At 37.7% G+C, this 14,743-nt stretch overlaps 1 protein-coding gene across 5 annotated transcripts in view; it reads left to right on the top strand.

Annotated features, from left to right (window-relative positions):
- KCNK2 (potassium two pore domain channel subfamily K member 2) overlaps positions 1 to 14,743 on the top strand; it is a 218,985-nt gene that overhangs the window by 168,654 nt on the left and 35,588 nt on the right. For all 5 annotated transcript variants that reach the window (XM_032862738.1, XM_032862739.1, XM_032862741.1 and 2 more), the window contains exon 6: positions 1,901 to 2,040. In XM_032862738.1, the coding sequence (XP_032718629.1) occupies positions 1,901 to 2,040 (140 nt within the window). The remainder of the gene's footprint in view (positions 1 to 1,900; positions 2,041 to 14,743) is intronic.

Genomic DNA, 14,743 nt, shown 5'->3' with positions numbered 1-14,743 from the left:
AGACTTACCACCTGGAAACTCTACCTATGGCCCATCTCATCAGGAGCAAGTTTTTACAACCTGATACAACTCGTTTTTTCTAGATTCCTCTCTTCTACCCATCTGCTCCCTGGCCCCCATCCATATGTAACATTAGCTACCCAAAGTCCTTTGAATATGTCGTATATTTTTACACAGGATTTTTCTCTGTTTTGATCTTTATTACTGAAGACTCCCTTTCTTCTCACCTTTCCCCTTTCAGAAGTAAAAACAAATCATTTTTTCCATGTCCTCTTGTAAGCACTTTTTTAAATTCTTTCTTGTCGTCACTTGATCCACCCCATTATGAACAATTGTCTGTGTGAGGCTTTTTCAGGGTAAATTATGAATTTCTCAAGAGAGACACTTGTTCTCTCTCTTCTGAAGAGAAGTAACTGTTGCAGTGCTGGGGAGTTACTAAGTGTCCCATTAATATGTGCTGAGGTAGGGATGTGCTGAAATGTATTCAGATTCTCATAGGTGTAGTTTCTGTATCAGATGGATGGAGAAGTAGCAAAGGTTAGAGTAAAGCAGAAGAGCTCCTTGGCTAATTTTTTTCTTGAGAGCCAAGGATTTAAATATGTGACATACATAGGAATTCCTCTGAAAAGTCAGAAACTAATGGATGGCAGTATTACCTGCAAATTACTGTTTGTTCCGATTAGCCCACCAAGGCATTGCCTCAGGCATTTGTTATCAATCCCTTGTATTGGTGATTTTAGAATAAGAACCACTTTCTGACCAGGTTGACTTTTGATTGGTTTGCATGAATTGATGATTGGCAGTAATGTAAATATGAGAAGTTAAATGCATACCCAAAAAAGTGTCATTTCTGTCTTTTACTTGTTAGAGTAGAGAAATGAGTACACTTGGAATACTTAAGTACTAGGCTAGTTGAGGCAGATTATAATTTAAAAAAAAACAGAACAGGGGCGCCTGGGTGGCTCAGTGGGTTAAAGCCTCTGCCTTCAGCTCAGGTCATGATCCCAGGGTCCTGGGATCAAGCCCCACATAGGGCTCTCTGCTCAGTGGGGAGCCTGCTTCCCCCTCCCTCTCTCTGCCTGCCTCTCTGCCTACTTGTGATCTCTATCTGTCAAATAAATAAATAAATAAATAATCTTTAAAAAAAAAAAGAGAAAGCATCTGAGAAAGGTTTATTTAGGGGCACCTGGGTGGCTCTGTGGGTTAAAGCCTCTGCCTTCAGTTCGGGTTATGATCTCAGGGTCCTGGGATCGAGCCCTGCATCGGGCTCTCTGCTCAGCAGGGAGCCTGCTTCCCCCTCTCTCTCTCCCTGCCTCTCTGCCTGCTTGTGATCTCTGTCTGTCAAATAGATAAATAAAATCTTAAAACAAACAAACAAAAACAGAACAAAGGAAACTCTTGATGACCTGGAGATGTAATGAAAGGTTTCATTAAGAACCTAGTGACTTGGGACGCCTGGGTGGCTCAGTTGGTTGGACGACTGCCTTCAGTTCAGGTCATGATCCTGGGGTCCCGGGATCAAGTCCCACATCGGGCTCCCAGCTCCATGGGGAGTCTGCTTCTCTCTCTGACCTTCTCCTCGCTCATGCTCTCTCTCACTGTCTCGCTCTCAAATAAATAAATAAAATCTTTAAAAAAAAAAAAAAAAAAGAACCTAATGACTGAATATAACACTTGGATGTTAACTAACTGGGAATTAAAATAAAAACTTAAAAATAGTGACCGTTTCTTGAAAAATAGATAAGGACAGGAAAGAATGCATATGAAGAAAATTATGTGGACCGATCGACAGGATTTCCGTTGCGTAGCCACAATTCAACAGATACTTTTAACAAGTTTATCCATATTGTTCACTTTCATAAGAATATGAAGTGATTTCGTTCTTTGTTTTCCCACACAGGTGGATCAGATATTGAATACCTAGACTTTTACAAGCCTGTCGTCTGGTTTTGGATCCTTGTAGGACTTGCTTACTTTGCTGCTGTCCTCAGCATGATTGGAGACTGGCTCCGAGTGATATCCAAAAAGACAAAGGAAGAGGTAAGAGTGAAGGAGTGTGCAAAAAACACTCCTCTTGAGCTAATTCCATAAACATTATTTTTCATCTTTCTTGACATTTTTAAAAATAGATGTTATTTAAGATTTTTAAGATTTATGTTTGGTGTGAATTTGCTGTATGTTAAGTGTAATTCAGGTAACAGATACTTGCTAAACACCCCTATGTACCAGGTGCTGAGGCTAATTTATAATGAAAAAAAGATGTAATTTAAAATATTTTCCTTGCTATTTCTTCTTCCTTTTTCTTTTGTTTCATTTCTTTTTTTCTTTTTTTCTTTTTTCCTTAAGGGCAAAGGCAAATGTTATTCCACAAAGAGAAACAGAATAGAAAAATACTTATGTCAAAATGTCAATAGCATGGAAAAGTGAATGTATCATATAATATTGAATCTTTTTACTATATTGAATTATTTCCTTCTTTCTTATATCCCTGTAAATGTGTGCAAGTACACACAGGTATGTATGCATATGTGCCCAAAGCTTTATGAGTTACGGCCAAGTGCCCTGTGTACAGATTTCATGTGTTAAAAAGATACGGTCTTCCCCATCTTATACAGCTATACATATAGAAATGAACATTAGAATTTTGACACATAAAGTTTTAGAAAGTTTAAAATTTTAATCTTGTTTTTGAAATTTTATACTTTGGAAATTACATTTGGATTTCATATTTACAGGCCCAGAAATATTATCAGTTAAGTGTTCATAGTCAAGATGCCAGCAAGGTTAGTTTCTGGTCAGATCTCTCTCCTTAGCTTACGGATGCTGCCTTCTCCCTGTGGCCTTTACATGTTCTTTTCTCTGTGTACCTGCCTGGAGAAAGCACTCTGGTGGCTCTTCCTCTTCTTATAAGGATGTCAATCAGCCCTGTAGACTCAGGAATGCCGTCTTATGACCTCACTTAACCTTAATTACCTGCTTAAGGCCCCATCTCCAAAGACCATCCCCACTGGGGGTTTAGGGCTTCAACTTATGCACCTTTAGAGGACACATTTTGGACCAGAACACCATCCTTTGAAATAAAGTGAAATTCCTACATTACCTGGCTTACTTAGCATGAAAAACAAGTTCATGTGCTTTCCTATGCCTGATCTCCATGATTCTCAAACAGAAATATGAGGTGGGTCACTGTGCTTTCAGGCTTTTAAATACCGAAAAGTAGTAAAAATTTTTTTTTTCGTATTATAAGTCTTTGAGCTTTTGCCTAACCTTTGGAGTCACATGTGGTTTCTGGCCACCGCATCTGTAGAAAGCTTGTGTGAGTAAAGGCCACGAGCAGAAAGTTCCTGAGAGCCCTCCTGGAGTGGGGGCTGCAGCTGCTCTGGTCGGTTGAGCCCATTGAAATGGAGCCACCAGTTTGAGCAGATGTTTGTTTTGTTACTTATTTATAATCCAGTTTAGGGAGATGACAGAATGGAGTTACAGATTCAACAGAAAGAAAGGTACAATTTATAACTGATCTATAGATGATCAGAGCCAAAGGTTTTATAAACAGAAATACTACTAAAAATGTCTACAGCGATGAAAGAGGGATTATTCGATCATTTTATTTTGAAATAACTCCTGAAAGGGTATAATTAAATAAAATACAACTAGATACATTCTAGTTGTCACCTTTATGCAGATGGACGTGCAGGCCGGGTGACTGTTCACCGTGTGTTCCTTACCTCCTGTCCCTAAACCATTCCAGATACCGTAACCTTTACAAACCGCCTACATGTTCAGAAGCAACAAGGTTATGTCTAGCTCTCAGTCTTGATGAATAAAAATGCTACATATTTTTGATAACTTGAAATTCTATTAAAAATATAACTAATATAAAATATGCAAAATAATATATAGCATTAAATTTCCAGGTGATATTAAAACACATGCTTTCCCTGAATGAAAATATTTTGCCTAATAATGTCTGTTATATATTTTAAAAATATTCTTCAACCAGGGACGCCTGGGTGGCTCAGTTGGTTAAGCAGCTGCCTTCGGCTCAGGTCATGATCCCCGAGTCCTGGGATCGAGTCCCACTTCGGGCTCCTTGCTCAGCAGGGAGCCTGCTTCTCGCTCTGCCTCTGCCTGCCACTCTATCTGCCTGTGCTCACTCACTCTCTCTCTCTCTCTCTCTCTGACAAATAAATAAATAAAATCTTAAAAAAAAAATATTCTTCAACCAGATCAGTTGAGTATAAAAATATACATCTAATCACATATGGCCTTATTTTTGGGTTTGTTAATATTAAAATATATTTTGTTTCCAATAAAAATGGAAATAAGGACTAATTTTAATGAAAATATGGTTAGAAATAAGGAAAAATCATTTTTTATGAATGTATGGGAATAAAATATTTTGGTATACCTGATCCATCTGAAACATTTGCAGAAGAAATGGTTAGTTGAAGCAAGACAGCATTGTTTCAAAATGTCACACATAATTATAGTTGATCTGCAATCCTCAAGGGAAATAATAATGACCTCAATCCTTTTTCCATGGAGACACATGAGTTTCTGTAAAAGTGTTTATTTGTCTCATTATTTTTGAAAGTTTAATGGAGAGTAGGCACATGTTCAACAAGAATTGTATGACTAATTATCTTTTCCTATTAAGCCATGTACCCTCTTCTGAGGAAATGATGTTTCCATTTAGAAAATAAAGATTACCTAGGTATTCTGGATAATACAATAAAACCACTCTCTGAGGCAGGTGTTATAAAAAGAAAAATGCGACCACAAAAGTCAGAAGGGAAATTTTGAAACAAGCACAGAATAGTGCCTCCTTATTATGCATCATTTTCTACTGTTTACGGGCCTTGTTTGACAAGCCTGTGATTTCTGCATAGGTCTTGTATTGATCGGTGTATACGTTCCCTGTCTGGAGTGTTCCTGTCTATATGTGAGACGGACACCCCCACAGACCCGCCCCCAACCCTGCCTTGCACGCCAGTGTTGTCTGACAGCCGGCTGCAGCGAGTGGACGGGCCAGCATCACGTCGTTACCAATGTCATCTGTTTTACTCTCTGGAGGGGTTCGTGCTAACGGAGATGCTCATGCCAGCGGGTTGGCCTCACGTCTAAGTCAGAAAACTGCCTTGGGTTGGGAAGCTGTGGTGCTGGAAGGCTTGCAAGACTTTGCCCGGAACTTAGTTTGCCCCAGGGCCCTGAGAATATGGAGGAAGACAGTTTTCGTATGCTGTTTAGCTGGTGGGTCTTTTCCAGACCTATCCATCGGGATGGGGAGGCCTCGCTTTTATGAAAGAGCTGGGACTTGACAGCCCTTTTTCCTGTCCAGGATGGGCAAGTGTAGAGCATTTGCAGCCTGAGTCCTAGAAAGGTAGCAGCAGACCACTTTCTATTATTCCTTGTGGGAAAAGGGCTTTGACTAGGAAAGGCTCGGCTGCCCTTTGAAATCAGTTAGCCTTTATTCTGAAAACCTGAGGGAGACTCTGAAGGATTGGAAGTAAGTGGAATGAGGGATCGTGTCAACATTGAGGAAGATGGATTAGGAACAAAGCTGGATGCAGGGAAATCACTCAGGAGAGGTTAGTGGAGGAGTCCAGGTGGTACAGAATGAAGGCTCTGTGGTGGCAGTGGGACAGAGATGAAGGGAGGGGTTTCAAAATTATTTGGGGGATCAAAGGAGTAGGACTTGGTAACCCATTAGCTTTGGGCAGTAAAGAGAAAAGGAGGGTGACCTCCATGGTTCTGGCTTTGGATGGAATTACAAAAGGAAGATGAGAGATTCTGAGGGAGGAATGAAGATGTCATTTTGAACATGTGATGGAAGGATGTGTTGGGTATCAGGGGGCTAATGTGAGTGTAAACAAAGTTAGAAGGATGGGAGCTGGAGAGATAATGGGGAGGTGTTCATCGCTACATAAATGACAGTGTAAGCTGTGAGTGCAAATAAATTCACCTAATTGGGATTTGTCAAGTAAGTCAACAGTAGAGTTAAACATGGAACCTGGTGTAATACCTTCATTTAAGGGGGTTGGGGTGAAATGCAGGGACCATGAAGGACTATTCAGCAAATAATGTATTCAAATACATTGATTCACAGTAGGGTCTGTTGGAGGGACAGATGAGTTGAGGTTTTGAAGAAAGGATGATTATCGTGATCAGATGGGCTAAAGACACTGGGGATAAAAGGAATGGAACATAAATCAGAGAAGTCGCAAGAATTCCCATGAGGTTGTGCTCCAGGAGTGTCACTCCTATAGGAAAAAAAAGTGTAAATCTTGCTTTCTGGGATTGTGCCATGGAGTGGTTATATTCTAAAATGGGCCTTTGGGCACCTCAAGCACAATTCCCAAGGCCAACAGTCAGTGTTTTTAATGGAAATAGGAGCCCTTGGACCACAAGTGACAGAAAGCTATGTGCATGGCGGGGCATGGGGTTGAGCAGTGTTGACCGCCCTGATCCTGGGTCCTGCTGGGCATGCATACGTGGTGAGTATGGACAGTGAGAGGGAGGGAGGTGAGCTGTGGAATGGCAGCGTCAGATTGGCAGGACAGGGAAAAGACTGGAGGCATGGAGACCAGCTGGGAGATTATTTAACATCTAATTGATTCCTAAATCATTCATTTAAAAATTACTTAAGTCCTGTATGATGAGTGCTGTATTAGGTCTGGGAGTAACTTCATTGGTACTAATTTGAGACTGATGTCTTTTTCGGGAAGACTCCACAGGTGATGCATTTCCTAACTGATCTTTATAATGTTGGCTTTTACTTTTCTTCTAGAGATGGAAAAAGGAGTTTTGACTAAGAAGGCACTTAGTCTTTGATTAATTCCTAAAATAGCCTGCTTTTACCTTTTTCCATTCTCTTTGCCCCCTTCCACCCTCCCTCCCTTCCCTTCCTTTCTTTAACCTTCAAACAGCATGTATCAGATTTTGTAGTTGTTGCTTTGATTTCCAGCATCGGGTGGGGGTGGGGGGTGGCATTACTGTTCAGTTCAAATTTTTTCTTGGTGTATTTTTGTCGTTCTCTGTTGAGATGCTCAAGTAGTGGTGAATAACTAAAGTTGGACTATGGGCACAATATACAGTGATCGTAAGACTCTGCAGGTTTATATTTCCGTGCATATAACTCTTTGCCTAAAGAGTAACAATAAAATAAAATCAATGCCAACGGTATCATGATGTGTCACTTAAAATAAGGCAGATATAATGGTCCCTTCTTTTCTATCCTGTGGGGAGGGTGGTGTCCCTCACTGTGCTGTGGGGAAAAGCTCAGAGCGGTCAGACTTTGAGGTTCATCTGCTAGTCTTTATTTGACTCTGCTTGGTTGTGCTGAAGCAAAAGGTCCTTCTCATTCCAGGTTGAGTCTCAGCTGGGCAAGTTATTACCTATTTAGTATTAGTAAATAGGAATTTGGAAAGGAAAATAAAGATAAATAAAAGAACAAATAACAATGTAAAACTTAAATTATGCTTTGAGGCAAGAGTAACTCTTATACACCAACCAGTAATGTGTCTAATTTCTAAGTGAATTTTATGGACAGTGAATTTTATGGAATTTTATGAAATTTTATGTAGACTCAAGACCCCAAATTATGTCTCTAGACTATCCCAGGATTATATTGCATTCCATGAACCTTTGCAGGTCCAGTGTTAGGAGGCTCTTACCAGTCAAAATATATGCTAAAAAAAAAAAAAAAAAGGATTTCAGAATGGTGAAAATGGAAGTACTTTTTTCCTAGAATATGCTTTATTTCTTTTTTAATATTAAATGAGACAGCTCAGCTGTTAAATATAATTGCTAATAAGGAAACTGAAGCACAGGGAGGTAAAATGATTGCTTAAGGTTATAAAGCTTAAAAGTGGTAGAATTAGTCATTAAAGTGGTAGAATTAGTCATCAACACAGATGGCTTGACTCCATGACCCAAGCTTTTTGGTAAACTTTTTTTTTTTTTTTTTTTTTTTTTTTTTGGGCTATGCTTCTTCCCAAGTGCCTAAAAAAGTTAGGTATATATTATTGTATTGCTATTTTTTTCTTATTATTTTATAGGTAAGTAATATCAACACATTACAAATAAGTACCCAAATCTGACCCATCTTTACTATGTAGCTATAGAAAAGGGTTTTGTGAATTTCGTCTGGTCACTGATTGTGCTATGGTACAAGTCAGTGATCTCTTGAGACCTAAAGTTTTAACATTCCTTTAAATGAGTGGAAATTATTTCTGTGATTTCCAAAAAGGGCGTGGGCTTTGGAGCCCTTAGAACTGAGATTTAATACTATCTTAACTATTTACTCGCTTTGCAAAGTTCACCAAAATCCCTACTCTGTCAGAATCTCCATGTTCTAATAAAGTGAGATTTAAACTCCTTTATGAGGATTTAGTGGGTAGAGTGTGGGATGTGGCTAAGTGCTTAGTAGATGCTTGTTCTTTTCCTCCTGGGTTTCTGAAGAAATTAGTATCAAACTACCGTCCCAAATCAAAGAATCCTATAAAACCCTAAAGCTATCATCTAGATATTATCATATATTTTTCGGAAATGCTATGAATGCTTATATGTCCTAGCATCTCATCCGGTTGAAATAAAAAGTAAACATAAAAGAAAAGGTAAACAAGAAAACATTCAGGTTGTTTATATTGCTAGAACTTAATCCCAAACCCAGAGACCATGTGAAAAGTCTAGGAAAAATGGAGTGCAAGAATTTCAAGTATATTGCATGTTCTATGGACTTGAAAACTAGGTCCTGCATTAAATGTTCCTTAAATCTACTCACACTACTATTATTTTAAGTCTTTTCTTAAATTAGAACTGCAGATTTCTATTGTCTTGATGTATGGACTGAGGCAGAATCTATTTGTATTTTTCCTCTTATTAAACCAGAAAAGAAGAGCTTAATTTTAATTTTAAAAAAATATGCGGGAAGATTCCTTTCTTTTTTTTCTCTCTCTCGATCTCTTTTAGATTGAACCCTCACTATTTATAAATTATAACTTCTTTTTGCTCCAGGTATTTCACAGAATGTCCTCTCGTAATGGAAATTCAGAGTAATTTTTTTCCTATTCATTTGTACATAATAGGAAAATAACTTAAGGTAATAGTTTTTGCCTCAAAGCACTACAAGTAATTTTATTTCCTTTCACTAGAGAGCATATTATGGGGATTTAATGCATCAAGATATAATGTTATCTCTTTTGACTGTTTTGATACTGTTATCTGTTCTGAGAATTTATGTTAAGAAAAGTGGTCACCGTGAACTTTGCTTTCAAAATTGTTTTTGGACTTTCTTCTTCAAACCAAAGTATTGTGCTTGCCTGTATGCAGAGCTAAAATCAATCAGATTTTACAAAACATCAAAGTTGTGTTTACTGAGAACACAAGCAAGTGTGTTTTCAAAGATGGATCAACAAAATAAATTTGTTTTTAGTTCCTCTTCATAGATGGCTCTTCCTAAAAGAATATTTGTTTGTGGTCATTGGGAGCTGAGTAGGGGGCCCACTTTGAAGTTTAATCAGGGATTATTTGATCATCTTTTGCAACAAAGTGTGGTGATTTGTTTAGTGTTCAGTGCAGGATATCCTAATTGTAGTAAAGGAATTTGTTAGTTCTTCCTCCTTAAACTTGATTTGAACTGAAAGAATGGCTTCCGATGAAAGATGATGTGTGTGTACACACACACAGAGATATAAAATCTGTTTCCAAACAGGGAAGATTCCCTGTTCTTCTTCCAGTAAAAGTGTTAGTCCATCAGTGCTGTTCATGAAATATGTGTCTCTCCTTCCAGACACATGGGAGAATTACACTTCCTCTTCCCCTTGTGGGTGGTGAGCCATTGGAATAGTTCTGGCCAATGACCTGTGGCCAGAACTGATATGAGCCAAACAAGAAGAAGATTTAATTGCACCTGTGAGCCCCCAAGAGTGTACTTGGCTCCCACACAATGACCCTAGGAGACCATGGTGCAGTGTTAGCCTGGGTCCCTAACTAACACTGTGAGCAGAGGCCACTGCTGACATGAGGGTGAATTAGCCTGAGTGAGAGATTAACCATCGTTGCTTTAAGGCACTAAAATAAGGGGCTGTTTGCTAGAGATTATAACTTCCTCTATTTTGACTAATCTTGTAAAACATAAACATTGCTCTAATTCAAGGAAAGAGTTAGGATAATAATTTGGAGGATTAAAATTTTATGTCTTGTGCTCATATTCGGTGAATTTTGTATTAGTCTTCAAATCTGATGGACTTTGGTATATTGTCTGAATTTATAATATTTAAGATACGATGTTATCTGTTTTTATATTATTTAAGATTCATTAGTGGTTCTATTAGAAGCATCAAGGTAACAGTTGAAGCAACCTGTTTTTTAAGGAGACTATAGGTGGACTTTAAATTGTAGAGACCAGATAGTCTTGTTTCTGTAAAGAAGTGATCTCTGCTCTCATTCAGGACTATATAGTCATTCAGGATTCCGTACAGTGATATTGAATCTGTTCTATGTGTAAACTTTCTAGAAGAAATAATCTTGAACTGATGTTGAGTTTCATAAAACCAATGCATAACACCAAAGTAATCACAGATAGAAAAGAGCAAATATCCTTATTTTTTTGAAATTTATTACGTTGAACTATATGACATTATTGACATTCAACTATTTTTGACCTTAAGAATCACAATTCCATATGGTTTAGCCTATTATTCTAAGGAACTGTATTTACAAACCAATTTTTACAAATCTTATAATTTTCATAGTATAAGTTATACATTGGATTATGACCTACACATTAGGCAAAATCATATTTGACTAGACATTGCTTTATTAGCACTTGGCTAAAACTTGTCAACATTCCATTCAATTATGTATAAACTATAGATGTTTTATTATTATGTATAATTTTTATACATAATTATAAAAATATATTTATAAATACATATTATGTATAGATATATATAAATATATATAAATTGTGTATAATTTATTATTATGTATAATTATGTGTAAACTGAAGACAGTTGGTTGTACTTTCATGTTCCACACATCTGTCCTCGTTACACTTGTCAAGGGTCCCTCCAGACTGTAGTTCTGGATTTCCCTGTTCTCTCCTTACCTGGACATGTCATAACTGCTAAAGCTTGCTCTGGGGCCACGGCACACCAGTCACGGATATAGATTTCTCATTTTATTCCTAATACAGCTAATACGAGGCTGAGACCATCTATAACTTTGGGGATGTCTTGAGGAATACCTCAGGGAATTACAGAGCAGAAGCGGACAACTTGATACTAAATTATCAAAGCAAATTGCTCCTAGAGTCCCTTGGTGTTCTCCAAGTGTCCCTCCTAAAACTCTGGGTTGGTGGCATATTGTACGGCTCCGTTTACCACTCGAGATGAGTTTATTCTCTTGGGTGTTCCCTCTCCTGAGGGCAGAGACTAAACCAGTAGAAAACCAATTGATGTGATAATAATACATCCAATATATAAAAAATATACAACATATGCAAAAATATTCTCCCCCAAATGGAGATACCCATTTAAATTATTACAGATCATACTGGATTGGTCTAAAGCAACTCCATTTGGATCCCTCCCTCTGGCAAGGTTGTCCTAAGAACTGGGGATAGGTACTTGACGTACATGTCTGTGATTAAACAAACAAAACAGACAGAGAAACAAACATGCTCTCCAAAGTAGTCACTTTCATAATGAGATGAATGCAACTTACAAGGATAAACTCTAGCTCCAGAACATCAGGTGCTTATGATCCCTGAAATGTCAGTTTTTTTCATCTTTAGAATTAAGGAAAAAGAAAAAGCTTCTTAAATCTTATAGCTAAGTATCCCTGCTACACATGGTTATTCATCACTGCCCTGGCAATGACTTTCATAATTTCTCTATACCAACAAGCACTTAGTTATCTGTTGAGGAAAACTGTATGAAGTATTGCCCTAAAGCCTAGTAGAAAATCAATCATATTGGGAGATCCTATTATACAAAGGAATTTATTTTTGAAACTGGAAGCTGTGTATATAAACATGATGATCCTCTTTTTTTTTAAAGATTTTATTTATTTATTTGACAGATCACAAGTGGGCAGAGAGGCAGGCAGAGAGAGAGAGAGAAGCAGGCCCCCTGCTGAGAGCCCGATGCAGGGCTCGATCCCAGGACCCTGAGATCATGACCTGAGCCAAAGGCAGAGGTTAACCCACTGAGCCACCCAGGCACCCTAAACGTGACTATGTTCTTGATGGTATTTCTCACAAATGCCAACGTTTGTAATGTGTTGGTGGTCCCTTCAGTATCCTGGTGCCTACTGGTGAGAACCTGGGACATTTTATTTTAGTGAGGGTATTTTTATGTTATTTGGTGACATATACATAAAAGTCTTTGCACTGACCATTCCCTCCATCAGGAATGCTCTTTGCTTTTTTCCAGGATTATCTACCAGGCTCACTTCCTGGTATTTTTAAGTCTTTTTTTCTAAAATTTTATTTATTTATTTGAGAGAGAAAGAGAGCACACATGTGAGCACAAGCAAGGGGAGGGGCAGAGAGAATCCTCAAGCAGACACCTCACTGAGCTTGGAGCCTAAAGCAGGGCTCCATCCCGGACCCTGGGATCACCACCTGAGCCGAAGTTGGAGGCTTAAGTGACTGAGCTACCCAAGTACCTCTAGCCTTTTTTTTTTTTTTTTAAACAACTTCAGTGTTTAATTATGAAAACAATTTGCCATTCAAAAACAACTTCAGGGAAGAAAAATCTTCCCCATTAAAATAAAAAAATCAAAATGGCAAATATTATAGCTTCTTACTTCTTTAAAATAGTCCTTGCAAGGCTGCCCCTCTACTCAGGATCTTTCTTATACCATCACATATTGAAGAGAAAACAGTATTACATTAATGCTTGAAAGTTTCATTTAACATAAGGATTTGTTCAATGATTTTTTTTCATCTTTGGCTTTAGTGGTCTTTGACACATTAAAAGTGCTGCTGCGAGGGTGCTTGGGTGGCTCAGATGGTTTAGGTCTGTCTTTGGCTCAGGTCATGGGATCGAGTCCCACATTAGGCTCCCTGCTCAGCAGGGAGCCTACTTTCTCCCTCTGCTTCTGCCTCTCTCTCGTCTCTCATGAATAAATAAAATCTTTTTTTTTTAAGATTTTATTTATTTATTTGACAGAGACCACAAGTAGGCAGAAAGGCAGGCAGAGAGAGGAGGAAGCAGGCTCCCCACTGAGCAGAGAGCCCGATGCAGGGCTCGACTCCAGGACCCTGTGATTATGACCTGAGCTGAAAGCAGGGGCTTTAGCCCACTGAGCCATCCAGGTGCCCCGAATAAATAAAATCTTTAAAAAAAAAAAAAAAAAAAGTGCTGCTGCGGTAACCAGTATGTGGGAGAAACACTCAACTTTTTGTCACATACCATCTGAGAGCAACCAAACTCCTCTACCCCCAGCAGTCTTGATTCTCCTTGCCTTGCTGTATTTTTTCATCATATTTACCCAACTTCTAACATTCTATGTGATGCACTCATTAATTAGATTTCAATGATTATTGCCTGATTCTCATTTTAGAAGGTCTTGTTCATAAGAAAAGGATTTTTTTTTTATTTTACTTCATCAGAATCACGTAAAACAATCCTTGGCATATAATAGATACTCAATAAATGCATATCCTGTACTTCTTAAGTGATAAAAGAGAAACAGGCTAGTCTTTCCTCTCTGGCAAGTCAGAAATGCTATTTTAATTTGGTTCATTTTTTATATTTTCAGTAGAAACAAAGTGTACTTATTTTGGTTACCTTTATTCATTCTATCATTGCTTACAGATACAAATAAGTTATAATTAAGATATAAAGGATGATTAATTTCATGATTAAATACCTTGACATATAAGCTACTTAGAAGTTTCAATGAGCTTAAACTATTTATATTTCAGTTTTAAAAACCCAAGCAATTACTGTAACATACCTTACTCTGTAAGAAACAGTACAGAGTAATTTTTTTTATTTTTTTTTATTAACGTATAATGTATTATTAGCCCCAGGGGTTACAGGTCTGTGAATCGTCAGGCTTACATACTTCACGGCACTCACCATAGCACATACTCTCTCCGATGTCCATCACCCAGCCACCTTCTCCATACCTCCCTCCTCCTGGCAACCCAAAATACAAAGTTTAACACTATCAAGCTAGAAGCTAGTTTAAGATAGTCTCTAGCTGCAATCAGATGTCAGGAAAATTTCATTTTTATTCCTGATGTGATGGTTTTATGACCGGAAGCTTCTTGGAAATTTTAATACCTTTATTTTATTTGTTTTGTTTTATTTTAAAATAATTGATCCTTATTATTCCCTGTGGCTACCTTAGAGAGTTCCCTTCACTCGCACCCCTGCCCATGTGAAATATTGCTTATAGGCGGTTGATACTATTTTAAGCACCAGGAACTTTTTCCAGAAGACTTTTAATATTTCTAAACTTTCTAGGCTATATAAAACTGCACAGTTGCTGATTTGAAGGCCATTTATTTTATTTGAAAAATGAAATATATGCATGAGTGAAGAAAAATGCAGGCAGGCAGGGAGATTTGTGCATAACTGACCTATTTCTAGAGAAAAATACACATAATAATAGTATTTGTTAAAGGTAAAGAGAGTGTTTAGAGAAACTGTTTTTTTTTTATAATTTTATTTTTTATAAATAAATAAATAAATATATATATATATATATATATATATATATTTCT

This window comes from Lontra canadensis, unplaced genomic scaffold, assembly GCF_010015895.1.
Source record: "Lontra canadensis isolate GAN:19392208 unplaced genomic scaffold, GSC_riverotter_1.0 scaffold24, whole genome shotgun sequence".
In the NCBI taxonomy this organism is placed as follows: Eukaryota; Metazoa; Chordata; class Mammalia; order Carnivora; family Mustelidae; genus Lontra; species Lontra canadensis.
Note: the sequence above shows the minus strand (reverse complement) of the source record. Positions and strands in the feature narration are given on the sequence as shown.